This window comes from Macaca thibetana, chromosome 16 (assembly GCF_024542745.1).
Source record: "Macaca thibetana thibetana isolate TM-01 chromosome 16, ASM2454274v1, whole genome shotgun sequence".
Taxonomy (NCBI): Eukaryota; Metazoa; Chordata; class Mammalia; order Primates; family Cercopithecidae; genus Macaca; species Macaca thibetana.
In genome coordinates this window covers 39328235-39348504 of record NC_065593.1, presented here as the reverse complement: position 1 = coordinate 39348504, position 20270 = coordinate 39328235, and the positions used below count along the sequence as shown (strand labels likewise).

General features: G+C 41.9%; 1 protein-coding gene across 6 annotated transcripts in view; it reads left to right on the top strand.

Moving 5' to 3' along the window:
* The first annotated feature begins 271 nt into the window (after window positions 1-271).
* Window positions 272-20270, top strand: part of PCTP (phosphatidylcholine transfer protein) — a 108313-nt gene continuing 88314 nt past the window's right edge. For 3 of the 6 annotated variants that reach the window (XM_050764769.1, XM_050764768.1, XM_050764770.1), the window contains exons 1-3: window positions 399-745; window positions 15491-15608; window positions 19247-19326. In XM_050764769.1, the coding sequence (XP_050620726.1) occupies window positions 551-745; window positions 15491-15608; window positions 19247-19326 (393 nt within the window). In that variant the 5' untranslated portion in view covers window positions 399-550. Of the gene's footprint in view, window positions 746-15490; window positions 15609-19246; window positions 19327-20270 lie in introns of all 6 variants that reach the window. The other 3 variants (XM_050764771.1, XM_050764772.1, XM_050764767.1) reach the window with 2 other exon arrangements.

Here is a 20270-nt window from a genome sequence, read left to right as displayed (position 1 = left end):
GTAACAGGGAGTATGAGATGGGCTACTGAGGAGGTGTTTTTGAGGTGACATCACTGTCTCCCTTCCTCTTCCTTTTCCCTTCCCTCTGAAAGCCTCCTCACTTCTCTAGCTCTTCCTTCCTTCCCCACATCAAGTCCAATTTTTCTCCTTTTACTTCTTGTCTATCCTCCTCACTCCTTGCTCAGTCCCGCCCACTTTTCTAGGCCCGCCCCTCCAGGGCCCCACCCTCAGGCCGCTCCTCTAGTCTAGGCCCCGCCTCCTCCTCAGTTTCCTGTCAATGACGCTGGGGCCGCTCGGTCGCCCCGCCCCGAGGCCCACAACAAGGGTGTCCGCGGCCTGTCCTCCAGGCGGAGGAGCCCGGACTGCGGAAGGATGGAGCTGGCCGTGGGCAGCTTCTCGGGGGAGCAGTTCCGGGAGGCCTGCGCCGAGCTCCAGCAGCCCGCTCTGGCCGGGGCCGACTGGCAGCTTCTAGTGGAGACCTCGGGCATCAGCATCTACCGGCTGCTGGACCAGGTAGCGGCCAACCCGCTGGAGCACCGCGGGGCCTAGAATGCGCCGGGGTCGACCTCCCCGCAGGGAGCGCGGCGCGGCAGTCGCGGAAGGGACAGGGGCGGGTCTTCTCCAGCTCAGGGAGGAGCTCCGCCCCGACCCTGTCTCAAGCCCTGGAGCTAGCGCAGGGGCGGTGCCTCCAAGTGACTGCGTGCAGATCCAGGGGAGTTGGAAAGTCATAGGAGTTCAGCCTCAGGTCAGGCCCCGTGGGGCATGTAGTTAGTTAGAAGTTAGTAACAGTTGAAACGTGGGTAAGCTGGTTCCTAGGCCCGTGCACACATCTGCAAGGACGTTGATCCTCACTCTCCAATGCGTGGCATATGGGGGTCTGGGGGTGGGGGAGGGACGGTATCTTGGGGCTTGGATATAGGAGGAAAAGAAACAGAACTTTAAAAGGACTGGATGTGCAGGGTGGTGAGTGTCGGGGGTTACCGAGAAGGGCCCTGCTATTTTAGTGACTGGTTTCTTTTGGTTGTTGCCCCTTCCTTCCTAGTTGCACTTGGTAAGTTGAGTCCGAAGCTTCAGGCAGAAGGAGTAAAGATGTAGGAGAAATGGGATTGGTTGTTAAAGTCTTTGCAACCAGGTAGCCATCCAGGTGGAAGGCATTGCCTCTGAGGCCTGTCATCCAAGGCTTGTCATCAGTTGCTTTGTGTAAGAGTCGCAGCATGGCAAGTAGGTTAAAAGTCGCCTGCAGGCAATGTGGGTGAAATTGAAGTTTCTTAATACAGGATCAGGGTATTATAGTGGTAGAGTTAGGAGGATACCTCATGCTCACCTGGTTAAACACCAAGTTTCATAGGTGAAAGCAACAGGCCTCGAGGGTAAAGTTACTCCTGAAAGGGCCCAGATAAATGAATACCAGAGGTGGGATTGGAGGGTTCATGATCTTGTGAATGTCAAACATGTGGTTGCCTTTTTAGGCAATTGCATTTTTGTTTACATCAAATATAGTATTTTTATCTTTTAAAACAGAAAACAAACGTTTGCAATATTTAGAAGTTGCTCACCTGTTAAACAGGAATGAAAACCTTGCTTGCCTCATTGCAGGGTTGTTAGGGGATTCAAATCCAATCTGTCAGATATGTGTGAAAATTTGATAGCTGTAGATAACTCTACAATGCACAGGATAGTGACCCCCTACCTCTCCCAGGGAAGAATTATCCAGTCCCAAATTGTAATATTGCCAAGGTTGAGAAATCCTACTCTAAATAAATGGAGAATATAGGTATTATGAAGAATTTTCTTGTCTAAATACATACATATTTCCTTTGGAGGCAGTCCGTCCCTCTCCAGTTAGTGGGACTATAAAACATGCTACTTTGAATACTTACAAATTAGTACGGCTGGCCTTTTCATAATCCAGAACACAGCAGATACTACAAGTGGATAAGTGCCGTATTTACTTTTTTTTCTGTATACAGATGTTATATCTTGATGGATTACTCACTCAAGAAACTCTGAATACTTGCTGTGTACAAGGACCATTGGGTATAACAAGATGATCAAGAGCTTACAATCTAGAAAAGACAGAATTAGTTTCTTAGTATAACTTTAAAAGGCACCTTAGTTTGAAAATTGATACATTTTCAGACAAAGTCTTTCTTTTATTTTTTATGTTTTAGAGATGAGGCCTTGCTATGTTGCCCAGGTTGGTCTTGAACTTCTGGGCTCAAGCAATCCTCCTGCCTTAGCCCTCAGCCTCCCAAAGTGGTAGGATTACAGGGATGAGTCGCCACACCCAGTCAGACAAAATTCTTTTATCTTCTCTGCTATTCCATTTTTCTTACCAGCCACATCAAGACTTTGGCCAAGTTTTGTTGATTCAACTGCTCAGACATATCTAGCATCTGACTTATTTCCTCCCATTTTCTTTTCTTTATCTTTGCAACTTTGGGTACTCAGCACCCCTCACTTAGAATTGCAGTGACCTCTTAACTAGTTTCTTGGCCTACCATCTCTCTGCTCTTGTCTATCCTACACCTTACAGTGCAATCAAACATCTGAGAAGCAGTGATCTTATCACTACCTTTTCAGTGGCCTATTGATTGCAGAAATAGTAATAATCATCACTGTAATAGCTAACATTTATTGCGTGATTTCTTATAATTCAGGTGCTAAGTGTTTTGGAAGTATTGATTTACTCAATACTTGCATCAACTCTATGATAAGGTGCTATGATGATCACCTTTTTACCTATATGTAAATGATTGCATAGAAAGGTTAAGTTGGTTGCTCAAGATTCCAGCTAGGATCCAAGCCCAGCTGTCTGCCTCCAGTTCTGTGCCTTCAACATGCTCCTACATTGCCTCTCCAAACAGAAGGCAAATGCTGCCTGGTGGGTACACTGAACTAATTTGGTCTCAACTCACATTTCCATCATTCTCTTCCATTACTTGTCCATAGACCTGGCATCTTCTCCTCTAGCCAGCCCAGACCACTGTGCCATCTTCCCTGTATAAAGACAAGGCAGTTGAGGTCTAGGGAAAGTCAGTGACATATGCAAGGCACATGGCTAAGAAGTGGTGAATGAAACTGGGATTTAGATCCAAGTCCATCTGCCCATGAAGCCCCTACTCTTTGCCCAAGCCACACATGCTCTTTTTCTAATAAATCTTCCCGCATGTGGGTTGGACCATTTTAGGAGGGTGAGTCCTCATTATTGGAGGTACAGTATTGTGTTGGAGAATAAAACTCAAACTGTGTTTTTTTCATTATCTCAACATCACCGACAACACAGTAGCACAGAAGACTCCTGTGACCAAATGTCTGAGGATTTCTCCCCAAACACCAAGTAAGCAGTCAGTCGTGCAGTGGACATCACCTAGGTGTCCTCCTGTTCAGTGTTGACACTACCTACCTGGAAATAGTGTCAGATCCCATAGGTTGAGGTCCCAGTCCCACAAGATTAACCCCCTCTTCCCTGCCACTTGCAATGCTAGTTGAAAGCCCCAGGTTGTTTTACCTGTGCTTCTGACCAACTGGCTATAAATAGGGGATCCCATGGCCCTCTCCTTGGATTCAATTAATTTACTAGAGAGGCTGACAGAACTCAGGGAAACACTTGCTTGCGTTTACTGGTTTATTATAAAGGATATTACAAAGGATACAGATGCATAAGATGAGGTATGGGGGAAGGGTCTTGGAACTTCCATGCCCTCCTTGGATGCGTCACTCTGCAGGAACCTCTTTGAGTTCAGCTATCCAGAAACTCTCTGAACCCCGTCCTCTTGGGCCTTTTATGGAAACTTCATTGGCTAGGTATGACTGAAGCATGGACAACAGTGTTGAAATGTGACTGGACAGAAAGGGTCTGAGCTCATATTAATAGACTGATTGGGGAAAGCCAAGAAGGCCTGTCCAGATTCTTCAGGCCTCTCCATGCAGCATTCCTTCTTCCAGGGTATGGGGCAGGACCCTCCCTGGGATGAAGGTCTTACAACTCTTGGCTCAACTCCTGAGGCCTAAAATGCACCAACATACAAAAGACTATAGCAAGGGCTATGAAAGTTATGAACCAGGAACAGTGGATAGAAACCTATATGTGTGTGTGTGTGTGTGTATTGGATGTACAGTACTGGAGTATGTATGTGGGTATGTGTGTATACTCTATGTCCAATACACACACCCAACACATATGTATACACACATGTGTAAATTATATATTTATATACACACATATATGTATAGGTATATATTTTATATATGTAGCTCATAATATCACAAGTACTGTATTCAGAAAGGAGACCAGAGACCATTTGTTTATATACTTCATTCAGCCTTCATTGAGGATCTGCAGTGGGTCAGATTTCCATCTATGGAAATGGATCTAAGATAGAGTTGCTCCCCTGAAGATTCTCGTGGCTTCGTTTTGAAGTTATGGGCATCGGCTGGACTGATGGTCCTTTAAGGACCCAATTGTGCATAGCATGCTTGCTACTGTGTGGTACGAGCTGGTTGTGATGACCCTTTGCTTTGCTTCCCACAGTCAGCATAGAGGTGGCCAACCTAAGGCCAAAGCTATGTGACTTCTTGGGGCTCTTGAACAGGATTTGAAACAAGGATAGAGAAAAAGAAAATTGTGACCATGATTTAAATGATGCTGTAACAAAGTTACTGTTATGTGTTTTTAAAAGACTGAAAGGAGTAGAGGCTCTTAAAAGAGATTTCAATGTAGCAAATTGTATTTTAAAATAAAAATAATAGAATTATATCCTTTATTTAGTAGACACAAATGATTCTGAATCCCGTTCTTGGACAAGTGGGCAATTTTGATGTACAACATTTGATGTACAAAATTTTGATAATTTTTTTTTGTTTTCTATTTTTCTATTAAATCACAAAGTTTTGGACTGGAAAGTTACTTCTAAGCCATGCTGCCCAACACCATCATCTTTTTCCTCTACTTCTCCTTTCTTTGCCTACTCTGTTTCCTTCCTCTCTTATTTCTTCTCCATATTGTAATGATAATAACTTTATTTGATGCTGCAAATTATAAATGCTGTCCTATAAGTTTTCATTTATCCTTCTAAACAGATGTGGAAGATAGGCAAGAACGGGCTTACTTTACAAATGGAAATAAGATTCAGAGTTGTCGAGCGAGCCACATAAGACCTCATAACTAGTAACTAACATGAACAGTCTACTATGATAAACTCAGTACTAAATACACAGCTTGCTTCAAGACAAGAACTACATTCTGTTTCCGGCAGCTAAAGCAAAACTAGACCAGGGCTGCCATGGGTATTGTGGGAAAAGCATGGATTTTGGAGTCAGATAGTCCTGTGTGAGACTTTCAGCTCTGTTCCTCTATCATTCATTCATTCATTTGGGAGATATTCATCAACTGCCTCCCATGTGCTACTGTCTTCGCAGACCCTGGGGATAAGTGGCGAAGGAGGAACGTGGTGCTGCTGCTTCAATGAATGAACTACTTGAACATGGATCATATTCATTGATGAGAATAAGCCCGTAGTATATGATGAAATGTCCAGTGGGAAATACTATAAAGTGCTTTAAAGAAAATGCTATAAAGAAAATAAAGCGAGATAAAGGGATAGAGAGATGGCATGGCAGGGTAGCCAGGGGTGATGTGATGTGTTTCAGATAAGGGAGTCCAGAAAGGCTCCCTGTGGAGGTAACATTTGGCCAATTTGAATAATGCAAATATCTGGAGGAGAAATGAATCTGAGAGTGTTTCTCAAAGTTCAAGCAGATTGGAATCACTTGAGAGAGCTTTACAAACAATACCAAGCCCTACCTTAGGGATTCAGGTTTAACTGGTCTACGGTGAGGCTTGGGTGGTCCTTTTGATAGGCTCCCCTTCACATAGGGGTTAATTATTTTGTCCTCTCTACTTCTGTGTATGTTTGAAATCTTTCATAATAAACCATTTTTTACACACGTGTGTGTGTATTATGAATGTGTGTGTGTGTATATATGCACACACATATCTATATATAAGCTTATCAGGAGATTCACATGAGCATGCTGGCTTTTAAGCCACTGAGATAGAGGGAACACTGGATGCTAGTCCCTCAGCTAGGCTGAGCTTGCCTCGTTTTCCAGGAGGAGCCAGGAGGCCCACAGGACTGGAGTGGATATGAGATTAAAGAGTAGCCAGGGGCCAGGCCCCACTTACTGGCCAGGTGATATTAATCAGTTACTTTTTCATTTTGAAATCTCAGTTTCCTCATTTGCAAAGCCTGGATAATACTTACCTTTCAGGGTTGTTGAGAGGATTGAACGAAATGATACATGGCAGAATGGTTCTCAAACTGAGTGTGTGTTAGAATCTCAAACTTGAGCATGCATTGAGTGTGCATTTAGATATATATGTGTACACACACACATATATATGTGTGTGTATATACACACAAGCATGTATTGAGTGTGCATGAGAATATATATACACACATATATACACACACATATGTGTATATACACACAAGCATGTGTGTATATACTATGTATTCTATATAGAATATATATATTCTATGTATTCTATATAGACTATATTCTATACATTCTATATAGAATATATATATTGTAAATATTTCATACAATCATCTCAACAACTCTGAAAGGTAAGTATTATCCTGGTTTTGCAAATGAGGAAACTGAGATATGCACACACATATATGTGTATATATATGTGGAAAATACAGTATGTGTATATATATATACACATATATATGAATATATACACATGTATATATGTGTGTGTGTATATATATTCTAATCACACTCATCAATGAATGTAACCCACATTCTTATCAATGAATATGTTCTATGTTCATGTATGTGTGTGTATAGATAGATACTCTTCTATTATATTTCTAACCAGCTGCTGAGTGATGCTGAGGCTACTGGTCCAGGAACCACACCTGGAGAACCACTGGTGGATGGGGAGCATCTAGCATGGTGCTGAGGCAGTTCTGACATTGAGAGCTAAAGTCAGAGGCAGTAGAATACCCTAGAGATGAGATGCAATGGAAATTGAAAGGTGAAAGTGAGACCAAAAAATGTCTTAAAACAAAAGCAACATCCATCTTAGGACTCCCTCTCCCTGATGTTTAAGTGAGTGGCTACTCGGGAGTAAATGTGGTGCCCTGAGCAGTGCTGAGAAGTTCTCCTGGGAGAAGGGTCATGGATCACTTAGAAAAGCTCTTCCAGTGATCTGCAGGCAGGCCTTGCAGGAGCTCTGGGCTTCGTTACTATGCCATTAACCACGGCAGCATGCCTGTAGAGGGTGAAACCAGCACTCAGAGGCTCACAGCTTCAATTTAGAAAAAATAAATGTTGGACTGAAAAACTCTGGCTGATGGCTTGACTTATTAAGTTTTTAAATCTAAATGCCTGGCACTGTGAGAAGGGACAGCCTAAATTGTGTCTTTGTCCTTGAATAGGGCTTCTAATCAAAGAGTTTGGTGAGGAGCAGACAGTACTTTCCCAGGGACTGCTCTTTCCTGTGCTCTTGACCTACTAAAATACTCAAAAGGCCAGCAAGATGGGAAAAACTGCAGGCTGGGCTGAGAGAAAGTTTGGCCTTTAGAGAGAAACACAGATTCAACTCACAGGAGAACAGATGTCACTCTATAGATGTGAACTCCCTACTTCTGTTTCCCCAGTTAGCATCGTGAACCACTTTACTTCAGGATTGTAAAGCTGTTCTGCTCCTTTCTCTCACCCTTCTGATCACCAGCGTGATTGATAGGATAATTCTTGAGCCCTGGTCACTTACGGAGCTGAAACTTAATTGTGGGCAGGGCCACCATGTCTCCAGGACAACCATCTGTGGCATTCTACTTCCCACCATAGACCAAGGCCAGCTCCTTCATTTCTGTCTCCCTTGAGTGTGCAACTGGATGGATAAGTTAGAGCCTCAGGTTTTCCCTCTCCTTGCTTTTCTCTCTTAGGATAAGTCTGTGGGTATGAGGCCATACGAGAATGCTGGTCTCAAGGTTCAGATTTGGTGGAAGAAGGGGAGAGCAAGGAGTAAGATGCCTCCCTTCTGTCTCCAGATATAAGCCAAGCTTTATGCTCTCACTCTGTCTTTCACCAGATTGCTGTATGACAATTACACAGGTGGCTATTAATGAAACAAAACACCAATGTTTCATTCAGCCTTGGGAATCCCTTGAGAAGAGAGGTGACTTGTAGGGAAGGGTATAGGCATTCAGAATGCTTGGACATAATACCATACCAACATCTGGAGTGAACCAGCGGGTGAATCGGGGGCAGTGCTGAATGGAGGTTCTTGTCTCTATAAATGTGCCTTTTCTGGACATTTTGCAGAACATCTTTAAGCCTCAGTTTTCCTGTCTGAAAAGTGGGTTTACTGATGGTCCATACCTCGTATCATTATTTGGATTAAGTGGGATAATCCATGTAAAAGCACTTGGATCTGTGCCTGCTATTCAGTATATACTCAGTAAATATCAGCTATCAGTATTTTACCCAGCTGTGTGCAACCCTTAGGGATTAGACCTATCACGTTTTCTTAGAGAGGTCTTACATGTTTAATCAGATTTAGCCAACTGTCTGTCTTTGTAACAGAGTCTTGGCACATACTTCCCAGCAGCAGCTGCAGCTTTGACTTCTGCCATTAGAACTGCTTTACTTTGATGAAAAATGCTTACTTTTCATACCATCTGAGTCTATTACTTGCCCCAAAGTGGATGGACTTGGACAGCTTTTAGATAAATAGATTGGGGTGGGGGAGGTTTCCTGTCCCTCTGAGGATTGGAAATGAGCTCTTCCGTGACAGGCAAAGAGAACTCAATGCACGCTCACGAGTGCATTCACAGGATTTGAGAACAGGTGATTTATCAAGACCGCCTTGTAGTTAGTGGTGTAAATTCAGATAAACACCATAAATTGGAGGGAATGAGTGGTGCCTTTCTCCAGGCCTGGTTGGGTGATGGGACATCTACAGGGGATTACTCCTGTGTGGGGCTTGCAAAAGTCATTTGGAAACATTATGACATTTTGACACATCTCATATGTGAATGCATAGTATCTCTTTCAGAGTTTATTCTGCTTGGGACAAATAAGTGTACTATTGACAATAATATTTCTCAGAATACTTTAACCCTATAAATATAATTGAGAATAAATTGCACAGCTGTTTTTTTTCCATGCATTTGAATCATCATTGCTAAGACATATACCAGTTTAATGTTTAGACAAGTTAGCCAGAGTAATAGCATCTCAAAAACTAGTGATAACAGTAACAGATTTCCTGACCATGCGTTCCCCCGTCTCCAGCCTCCATTTCTTCACTTATGAATTGGAGCTAACGATGCTTACATCACAGGATTATTACAAGTATTCATGATTAAGCACAGCCTGGCTTAGAGCAGGTGCACTATAGATATTGGTTTTCCTGACAATATACATTACAGTTCTCAATCCTAGTTCTTTAATCTGGAAAAAAGAGATCATCATACCTATCTTATTAATGAAATAATAACCTACCTTATTAATGGGAATGATATCTAATATATACTAAGTACTTATTATGTGCACCACATAATAGAACTTTAGATGGATTATCTAGTTTAATCCTCATAATCATTCCATGAAGTAGAAACTTATTAGACCCATTTTGCAGGTTAGTAGTGGAGAGTTTAGACTCTACCCAGACGGTGAATCTGAGCCCATGTTATAACCACCACACTGTCTTTTCTGACTAGCTTTTCTGATTTATGAGACAACACTTTGGAATAGTGTATGGAAAAACTTGGCAAAGTACCTCATCTGTTGAAAGTGATGATATTCATCCTTTCCCTATACCTACCTTTCTCCTGGTTCTTTCCTGAACCCCTCAGAAGCAGCATCTAAAAAAAAATACTTCTTCTGGCCCTTTGGAGGCCTGTTGGGCAAACACACCAGGCTTAGGGACTCAGGGGAACATCTCAGTGGGAGGTCCATTCTGGGTGGCCTGGAGCAGGAGTACTGGCTTAGGGAAGGAATGGGTTCTCATCCAGGCTTTGCCACCAACAGCGTCATCAGCTGACTCTTGGCAAGTCACTCATATTACACAGTTGAGCTAAGACCCCTTCCTGCTCTAAGATCCTGTGTGATGGGTCTTCTTTATCTTTATCATTACTTTGTGGTCTGGAACAATGATTTGGGGATGACATGCAGAGAAAATACAGCTAAATAAGGAGACATTGTAGGGGAATAGGAGGGGCCAGTGTGCAAAGACACCACCATTTCTTTCTGTCTGTCCTGTTACTAGCTGTAGGACTTAGGCAAGTAAGTTGGCCTCTCTAAGCATCATTTCCTTCTGTAAAGACAGAGGTAACACCAACTTCCCTGTCTACATCACAGGGCTATCTTAGCTGTTACATGAGAGAATGAATATAAAACTTTGGAAAGTGGACCATGCTTAGAAAAACAATTACTAGTATTATTGAAAGACTGTATAGCAGGTCAAAGGGATTAGAAAACTCCTTCAAATACAAGATACATGACTTTTGCAGTATTGCTAATAAATCACCAAGGGAAACAGAATCCAATCTGCAGTCAAGTAGAAGCCTCTGCTTGATTTCTTCTTGGGATCAAGATGTAGTGAATACCAGCAGGTATTCACTCTGTCTACTGTAGCAGGTATATATAAAAATATATAGACCTACTGGCATTATATAGAAACATATATATCTGCTGATATTATATATAAATACATATAAATATGTGTAACATATATTCTATATATAATGTATTTATATAGAATAGTATATATTAGATATACATTTATATATATTTTCTGAGTTACTAATTCACAGGAGACAGTAATTTTATAACATGGCATGTAGGGTTTTGTATGCCTTTGTGTAAAACCAAATGTTGTACCTCAATTTAATATCCATTAAAGTGTCCATTATCTCTTCCTTTCCTTGACAGTGCATTTTAGCAACATTTATGTACTTCTGTACTGTTTTAATGAATTTACGTGTAATTATATTTCTCATAAATATTCATAAGTCTTATCAGCACTATTCTGTCAGCCTACTTTTTTACCTTGATGTCAAATTTTTAAAAATAAATCTGGACTTGGTAAGGAGAGACTTGTGTTCAAATGGGTTATTTCAAGGAGTTAGGGAAAGAAGTATTACAGTAGGAAGAGTGCTTTGCCGATAAGCTCTGCAGGCATCTTGGGGGTTGCAGAGCTGTTCTTTTATAACCACGAGCAAAGAACGTTAGAAAGAACCGTATGCGGGGATGTGGGATGAAAGGATGGTGTGATCGGATAGCAGATCAGCGAATACTTTGCCCTAAGCCCAGCCTGTTTTCAGGAGGGACTGTATGCTGGCTCTGGTTTAGGATAGGCCAAAGTTCAGGGGCCTAGAGGAAGGAGAAAAGTTCAGCCAGTTGGGTTAACAAGCATTTTGTTCTGGTTGATCAGTGGGGGTGGGCAGCTCAGCTAATCATTTATAAGACAAAGAAAGGGAAATTTGGAGGGTCTGTGTCTGGCCTTGTTGTAGGTAAATGGGGGCATCCATGAGTCTTATCTAAGTCATACAGGGAAGGGTAGTGGATCTCTGCGGTAAACTTTATGAAACACAAAAGGTGGGGGATTTCTTAACCTTCACTGTAATCTAGGATGGCAGGGTTCAAATAAAATTCGGCATTGCTGATAAGGACCACTATGTCAATTAGGATTGTTTTTAGCTACAAGTAATAGAAAATTGGACAATCAATGACAAACAGAGGCACGTTTATCTTACCTAATAAATAGGTGAGAGTTCTACCTATTGGTAGAGTTGCTGTCATTGGTTTAGCAATCAGTGATGCCAGCAACCCTCTGAGTCTTTCTACTCGATTTCTCATGTTGATTGCCTCTTGGTCATAGGATAGTTGCGGCAGCTCCCACCATCATGTCCACATTTAAAACAGGGAGAAGTCACATGGCTACCTCTCCCTGCAGAGGAGGCCAGGGAAGTTGTTGGCTGTTTACATTGCCACAGGGGTTCTCTTAATAAAGAGAAGGAGTGTTTACCACATCAAGTCTTACGTTTCTTCTGGCAGTTGTATTCTGTACATGATACTGGCTAATTCTCTACTACCAACATAACCCTTTTACTATTTGAATTGTAGGAAACTAAATGTCTTATAACTGGAGCATTAGAAAAGTATCCAGTATATTTTAGTCTAGATAAGGAAATTGAGCCACTGTTAGAGGTGGTTTTCTGGAGGAGCTTCAGGAAAAGCCAAGAATCTCTTGAGTAAACTTCTTTGGAGTCATTTATTCAAATGTTAGTAAGCTTGGAAAAATAAAGCCGATGTTGCAAAGGATTTATATCTCTAATTTTAAAGAGATCTTACACATCAGATCTTATTATACTAGCAATAAAAGCTTTGCCAAATACGTTTTGCTTTTTCATATCAAATTGTTTGTATAATCAACGGCACCCAATGCTGGTGAGATGCTCCTTTGGAACTGGTGAGAGTACACACTTGGTACACATATTCTGCAAGGTTTGTAAAAAGAGACCTAAAATGTTTATCTACTTAACCTAAAATTTATCCCTAAGAAAACATTTGTAGTAAAAAAAAAAAAAAAAAAAAAAGAATTATGGACCAAGTATTCTACACAAACATGAATATTCTGGACATTTTTTTTCATAAAAATATTTGGAAACAAATATTTTTTGGAGAATAATTGAGTTAGGTATGGAGTCTTCATAACCTCAGTATAATATTTAGTTAAAAATAGGAGTACAAACTATTTATACCATATGATTCCCATTTGATAACTTACAGATATATTTATTTACTTAAAGGAAATATGTCAAATATTATCAGTAGATATTTTTGGATTATGGGATTACATGTCACTTTTAAAAAATTCTTTTTGTCATTTTTATAATCTTTTTAATTATAAAAACTCTGTTTTTAAAAATATGAAGTAAAAATGAGTGTGGTTGCTAAGATCCTTTTTAAAAAGACATAATGGGTGAGAAAATGCTTTGATTGGAGAATGCGGACCAGGCTGTCCAGCACTTGAACATTGTATTAATGAAGTAGGAAAGGTGTTGCCGTGTTATTGAGCATTTGGTTCCTCTGGAGCTCTGGCATTGCTCAGTCCTGCCTCAAAGGGAATGTTTAAAGGAAGTTGTCACAATAGTTCATTCTTCTGTATTCACGCAAATCATGGTTGTTCTATTTTTCTCTTCCTCGAGAACTTTCTGTTCTTTTTTTCTGTGCCATATAACAGGATGGAAGTCACTAAGGGTTGTAACTACATTTAGGAGAAGAAGGGAACCAGTTTAAGGGAACAGTGTGTCTTAATTTATGCAGATGTCCAATGCTAACTTATTTAAAGGTTGAGGAGGTCATTATCTTAACACATAAGAATTATTTTTGCTTAGAATGTGTAGAAACAAGGCCTCAGTATTCTTGAATAATTGCTGGTTGTCTCCCGTCTAAAGCCTATTGATGAAAACAAGTGTGTATAAGTGTAAATGTGTGGGTATATATAAATCCTTACTAAGTTCTCTTGTGTGTGTGTGAGAGGAGAGGGCAAGAGAGATAAGATGTTTATCTTCCTGACATTTCTCATTGGACCCTGAGGTCTGCCCTTCTGCTGGGGCATCCATGGCATGACACATAAGGGGTTCAGATAGACTAGTTTGATATTTGCTGGTTGGAAATTCTTGGTATAAAATCACATGCTTTTAGAGCTGGAAGATTCTTATGGATTCCATTTCAATTTTACGTTCATTTTTTGCCAGGTACTTTCACATACATCTAAGATTCCTAAACCGGGATGTATTTATCCCTAGGTTATACCACCCAACCCAGATGACCCTTAAAGCTTCAGTATCTCTAGAAAGATTCAGCATGTTTATTCCTTGACTTCCCCTTAGTCCATGGCACAGCGTTTAAGGAGAGGGCTTCATTTGTGCATGATTAACCAGTAACACGGCCTTAGCACATGGATGCGAGAGTTCATCCAAAAGTTCATGTTTGTTCATTTGTTTATTTGCCTTTGTGTTGAAATTAATCTAACAGCCATTGCTTTAATTTTAATAATAGAGCCTTTAGGCAGAGCTGAGGGTCAGGAATTGTAAGTTGCCCCTGTACAGAGAGTGAAATGTATGCTGGGGCAACTCTAGGCCAGGACCCTCATGGACAAGCACATGGCTTACCAAGAAAACAAGGAACTCTCTTATCATTTAGAATCTAGAAAGGTCTTTTTCCAGATAAAAGGAACTTACATGATTTGAAGCAGATTTCTTTTGTTTTTCATTTTCAGTCTTTTATGCAGAATCAAAAAGAAGCAGTTGTTGAAAGATTCTGTCTTGGAATTGATAAAACAATGTGTTGGGTTTCACTATGCCACATGTCTATTTAAATTTAACCTCTCCCGAGAACTGTAGCTGCCTATGTGACACCCTTACTTGGATGCTTAATAAACATCTTAACCTCAACTTGTTCAAAAGAGAACTCTTAATTACACCCAAAGCCCACCAATCACCTCTTCTCCAAGTTTTTTCTATCTTAGAAGATGGCATTCCCATCTGCCCAACTTGGGTTATAAAAGTTATCCTCGATTCTTTGCTTTCCCTTTCCCCGGGATCTATCAACAATTCCTTTTTACTTTACCTCCAAAATGTATCCTTAAATCACTGACTCCTCGCCATCACTGTTGTTACCTCCCTGTTCAAATCACCATCATCTCTTATCTGAACTATTGCACTGGTCTTCTCATCCATCTCCTTGTTCTCTTATGATCTATTTTCTACCAAGCAGCAAGAATCACCTTTAAAAAATTAATTTGATTGGGTCATTCTTAAACTGAATTCTGAATCAGATCTGGTCATCCCTCTGTTTAAAGCCATCCATTAGTTTTCCATAGCAATGAGAATAAAATCTTTACCTCTTACCCTGGTTTCCAAAGTCCTTGGGGTCCAGCCCTGACAACCTCTGTAAACTCAGCTTCTGCCACTCTCTCTTTTATCCAGAGTTCTCCAGACCCCAGGTTGTTTAAAGATGCCAACCCATCAATCTGAGGACCTTCCTTCTACCAGGAACGGGCTTTTCCTATCTTCCTATGGCTGGCTTCTTCTAGCATTTGGAACAAGATGCTCTGATAAATGTTAACTCTCATAGAGGCCTTTCCTGATCACCTGATTACATAGATGTCCTCCCCATCCCTGCCCTTGCAAGACACCATTTATCACACAACTCTTCTTACCCTATTTAAATTACCTGGATGGCACTTATAGCTATCTCTAGCACTGCTGCCTACCTGAATTTAAGATCCCTGAGGGTAGGGCCTGCACCTGCTTTTTTACCATTGTGTCACCAAGACCACAGAGGAGGTCAGTGTTTGGCGTGGCATGAACTCCATCATCAGCTGCTTTTCATATGATGTGGAATCCAGCTTTCTCTCAACTTGGGAACCAATAGACATTTCTACCTGTTTTTATAGAAGACTGGACTTTATGAATATAAAGTCTTTGGTGTTCTGGAGGACTGCTCACCAACTCTACTGGCAGACGTCTACATGGACTTAGACTACAGAAAACAATGGGACCAGTACGTTAAAGGTGAGTGATGCTTGCTTTTTTTTTTTTTTTTTTTTTTTTTTTGAGACACAGTTTCACTCTTGTAGCCCAGGGTGAAGTGCAGTGGTGTAATCTCAGCCCACTGCAACCTCCCCTTCCTGGGTTCAAGCAATTCTCCTGCCTCAGCCTCCCGAGTAGCTGGGATTACAGGCATGTGCCACCACACCCAGCTAATTGTTGTATCTTTGGTAGAGACAGGGTTTCTCCACGTTGGTCAGGCTGGCCTTGAACTCCTGACCTCAGGGGATCTGCCTGTCTCGGCCTCCCAAAGAGCTAGGATTACAGACATGAGCCACTGCACCCAGCACTTTTTTTTTTTTTTTTTTTTCCAAATCATTAGAACGTAGATCTATTCTGACCAGGTGCAGTGACTCATGCTTGTAATCCCAGCACTTGGGGAGGCTGAGGCGGGCAGATAACTTGAGGCCAGGAGTTTGAGACCAGCCTGGCCAGCATGGTGAAATCCTGTCTCTACTAAAAATACAAAACCTAGCTGGGCATGGTGGCGCATGCCTGTAGTCCCAGCTACTCAAGAGGCTGAGGCACTAAGAATTGTTTGAACCCAAGAGGCAGAGGTCGCAGTGAGCCAAGACTGCACTTCAGCATGGGCAACAGAGGGAGACCCTGTCTCAAAAAAAAAAAAAAAAAAAAGGTATAATCTCTTTTTATTTATTCTTGCCAGTAGAAAAAAAATAAAGTTAACTTCTACTACATAGTGCTTCCTATTAAATTTTGAAACAAAAGCATTTTAAATGTGGGACTGAAATGCACTTTTGCTATTGCTAGGACTTGCTCCTTACATAGTCTTAGACCCTCCCCACAGTTTGCTCTTGAGGCTCCTTTGCTGTCACTTTTAAGTTGTGTGATCCTCGCATGTGTCTACGTTGTCATGAAAGGGGAGGAGGTGCGATCCAAGTTTTGGTTTGAGAGTTGAATCAAAATTTTCCAAACAGAGAAGAATACATGTATGTGAGGAGGTGAGAGAGTGATGGGATGACTGGTGAAGGGCATTCTAGGCCCAGGGATCAGCATTAGTAAAGTCAGGAAAGCATGAAGCAATATGTTCAACAGCCGCCAGCAGTTTGGTGGTGTTGGGTTGGTTGGAGTAAGAGAACCTATCCTAGGTCTTCAACTACTGTTAGTACTAGTTCTACTACTACTATTGCTAGTACTGTTGTACTAGTAGAATTAGCTAATAGAACTAGTACTAGTAGTAGTCGAAGAGCTAGGGTAGGTTCTTCTACTACTAGGTGAACTAGGGCAGCTGTTGGGTCCAGATCCTCCAGGGCCTAGCATGGTGACCAGTCTATGGGTCTTAGACTTTTCCCTGTAAGTGTTGCGTTATGAAAGACATCACACAGGGAATTCTCCTGCCACTTAGAGCTGGAGTAGCCTCTGCCAACCCGGTCATAGTGGAATGGAACTATGGAACTAGCCAAAGGCACATAAAGCCTTTAGTCAAGACTCTTGGCGGCAAGTAACAGAAAGCCAACTAAAGACAGCGTAAGAAGAGAAAAATGAGTTTATTAGTTCATGGCACTGAAAAAAAAGTCCAGGTGTTTCTAACTTTGAGGACAGCTGCAACAGGGAACTTAAATAATTTCATCAGGATCGTTTCTTTCTCTATCTCTAGACTCTGTTTTCTTCTGTGTTGACCTAATTCCTAGGCAGATTCTTATGTCATGGCCAAGATGTCCGCCAGAAAATCCAGGTTTATATTCTAACCATACAAATAACCCCAGAGGAAAGAGAATTCTACTTTTCTAGGGATGGCAGCCAGATGCCAGGATTGGCTCTTGTCAGCTCAGCTTGGAGTTTGTGCTTATTTTCTGTGGACATTCATCATGGTTTTCGGCAACTTAGCGTTCTCAAATACCCTTCCTATTTAGGGGGCAGTGGGATGCTTACCTATCCAAGGGAACAGCCAGACACTGTCTGTCCAGGCCTCCCTTGCAGCCAAGATACAGTCATGTGACATAGACTCTGCCAATAAGACCCACATGTGGCTTCAATTTGGAAAAGAGACACGCGAGGAAGCAGGCAGCATGGAAGATCCATTTTTCAGTGACCAGTGAAGGCATCTGAGTTTAGGGCAAACAACTGCTGAGACTCTGATGTTTGCTCCCCAACATCAACAGCTTTTACTCTGGGTTCTGATCCAGTGGAAGCAGCAGTTAGGCTTTGCTGGAACAGTGCTGAGGTTGGGAATCTCACTCTGGTCCATCCAAGAGCTTTACTAAATCACTTTTTGCTCTCAACTTGCTAGAGTGACTAACTACGACTCTGGACAGATCTGCCATCCCTGAATTAGTCACCATGGCCATGTCTTGCTCATTTTCCCAGCCCTGAAATTACTGCAGAGTCAGTCTTGCTGAAACCATGCAGCTGAGAAGTAGGGGAAGGGTGATGCCCTGAAGGAAAATTGAGATGTTCAAGGCGGGATTAATGCTGAGCATGTAAAAGCAACAGAGGTCCACTTCTCCCTTTCCTTTAAGGACTCTCATCAGCCTCCTGTGACCATAATGGGCTGGCACGCTCCTTAATCTGCAGTGTGCTTCTAATAGATTTTTTTTCAAAAGCTAAATTTTCCCTCCTTAGCATCTCCTCCAAGGACTTTGGGCTCCTTCTGTAACTGGAGGTGGAAAGAAGTTTACTGCACAGCACAGTCTGGGGACAGAGGGTGTGCATGCCATTAAATTTCTTTGCTATCTCACTCCAAGAGTTGGCTGCTGTTTGCACATAATAGTAAGATGAAAGGATTATTAGGGAAATTCGGTCACCCTAGCTGTGGCATAGTGCAAAGAAACATGGGAGAGAAGAAAGAAACTTGGGGTAAGCCACAGTTCTGCTGATCTCTAACTATTTAAGAAGGACGTTGCTCATTCTGGAACCTTCATTTCCGACCTATGAATGTGTTAGACTGGGTGACTCAGTTCCAGGTTAGCTGTAATGGGTCAAGGAATCCTAAAGGGGAATTAAAGGGCTCAGAAGCAAAACTATTGGTACTCTAGTGACATCTGGTGGTTATCCTGAATTTTAAACCTCTGACTATTTTTTTGATGTCTGATTTTATTTCATTGCATTCTATCAAGAATATTATTTATGCTATAGAATGGACAAGATTTGTTGGCTTCTTAGGCAATAAGTTTTCAGTGCAAATTAATCGGTTTGACTTATTTCTAGAATTTTATACCTTATGAGTTAGTGGTTTATCATACCCTAAGAGGTTATCTTTTTTTTTTTTTTTTCTTGAGACATGGTGTCATTCTGTCACCCAGGCTGGAGTGCAGTGGTGCAGTCATGGCTTGGCTCACTGCAACTTTGACCTCCTAGGCTTGGATGATCCTCCTACCTCAGCCTCTAGAGTAGCTGGGACTACAGACATGCACCACCATGCCTGGCTGATTTTTTTGCTTTTTTTTTTGTTTTAGAGAGAGATGGGGTTTCACCATATTGCCCAGGCTGGTCTTGAACTCCTGGACTTAAGCAATCCACTTACCTTGGCCTCAAAAAGTGCTGGGATTACAGGCATGAGCCACTGTGCTTGGCCTAAGAGGTCATCTTATTAGTTGTAGCTAAAACGGCTTCCAGATGCATTAACTTCTTTTGCTCTCCTTTAGAACTCTATGAACAAGAATGCAATGGACAGACTGTGGTCTACTGGGAAGTGAAGTACCCTTTTCCCATGTCCAACAGAGACGTATCCTTTCCACAAGGTACTCATTCCCTGGCCTTCTAAGTGTTTCTGTGTCTATTGCAGTCTATTGCAGAGAGGTAGAGCTGGTTTCTCAGCAGGCACAGATAATATTGTCTCTGATTCTTGCAGCAGCATCTGCTAATGTTGCTTCTTGTGTGGTGTTTGGAGAGCTCAGAGTGTGATTTCTGGGCCCGACCACATGGAGTGTCTGTAATTATGGTCACTGGAGAGCAGCTCTTACTTTCCTAAGAAGTTTCCTAGGCCTTGAAATTGTCAGGCCACAAAATTGGGGACCTGGAAGGAACTTTTTAGAAAGAGTGCTTGATACAGCTCCCTCAGTCTACAGGGAAAAAAAGGGCTCCCAGGGGCACATAGGTGGTTAGTGGCAGAGTGGGTGCTGGAACTCAGGCCCCTGCATTTCCAGCTCTCTCCGCCTCCCCCATCTCAGTAGACCCCACAGCAATCCCTCCTTGATTGCTGGCTCTAGACACTGACTGTAAGCTTCTTCCTCTCAATGTCCTTGTTTATGAAATGAAGCAGTTGGATGAAATGTAGGGAGGCTTGGCTGGCACTGTAAGGTTTTGAGAAGCCCCCTTAGGACTAAGCTGGGGGGCTAGGATGGAATTTTGGAAGTGGGTAGGATGGAGGTAGGATGACTCCTAGGTAAGATTTTGTCTCCTTCACCATCCTCTTCAATCCCAGCAGCAAGGTGTTTTACAGATTCAATTTCCATGTAAGATCCTTTTAGCAAAGGGTCTCGTGGAGTCAAAAAAAAGTTTGGAAGCCGCTGAATTAGATAACTGCCAACCCTTCAAAGGTGTTCTGCCAAATTTGAATCACTATGTCAAGGTAATTCTTCCTCCGTGGAGTATCAGATGATATCTATCACATGAGCTGAGAAAGTTGGGGGAGAGAGTGGAACAATATTTGCTAAAAGGAAAAACTAA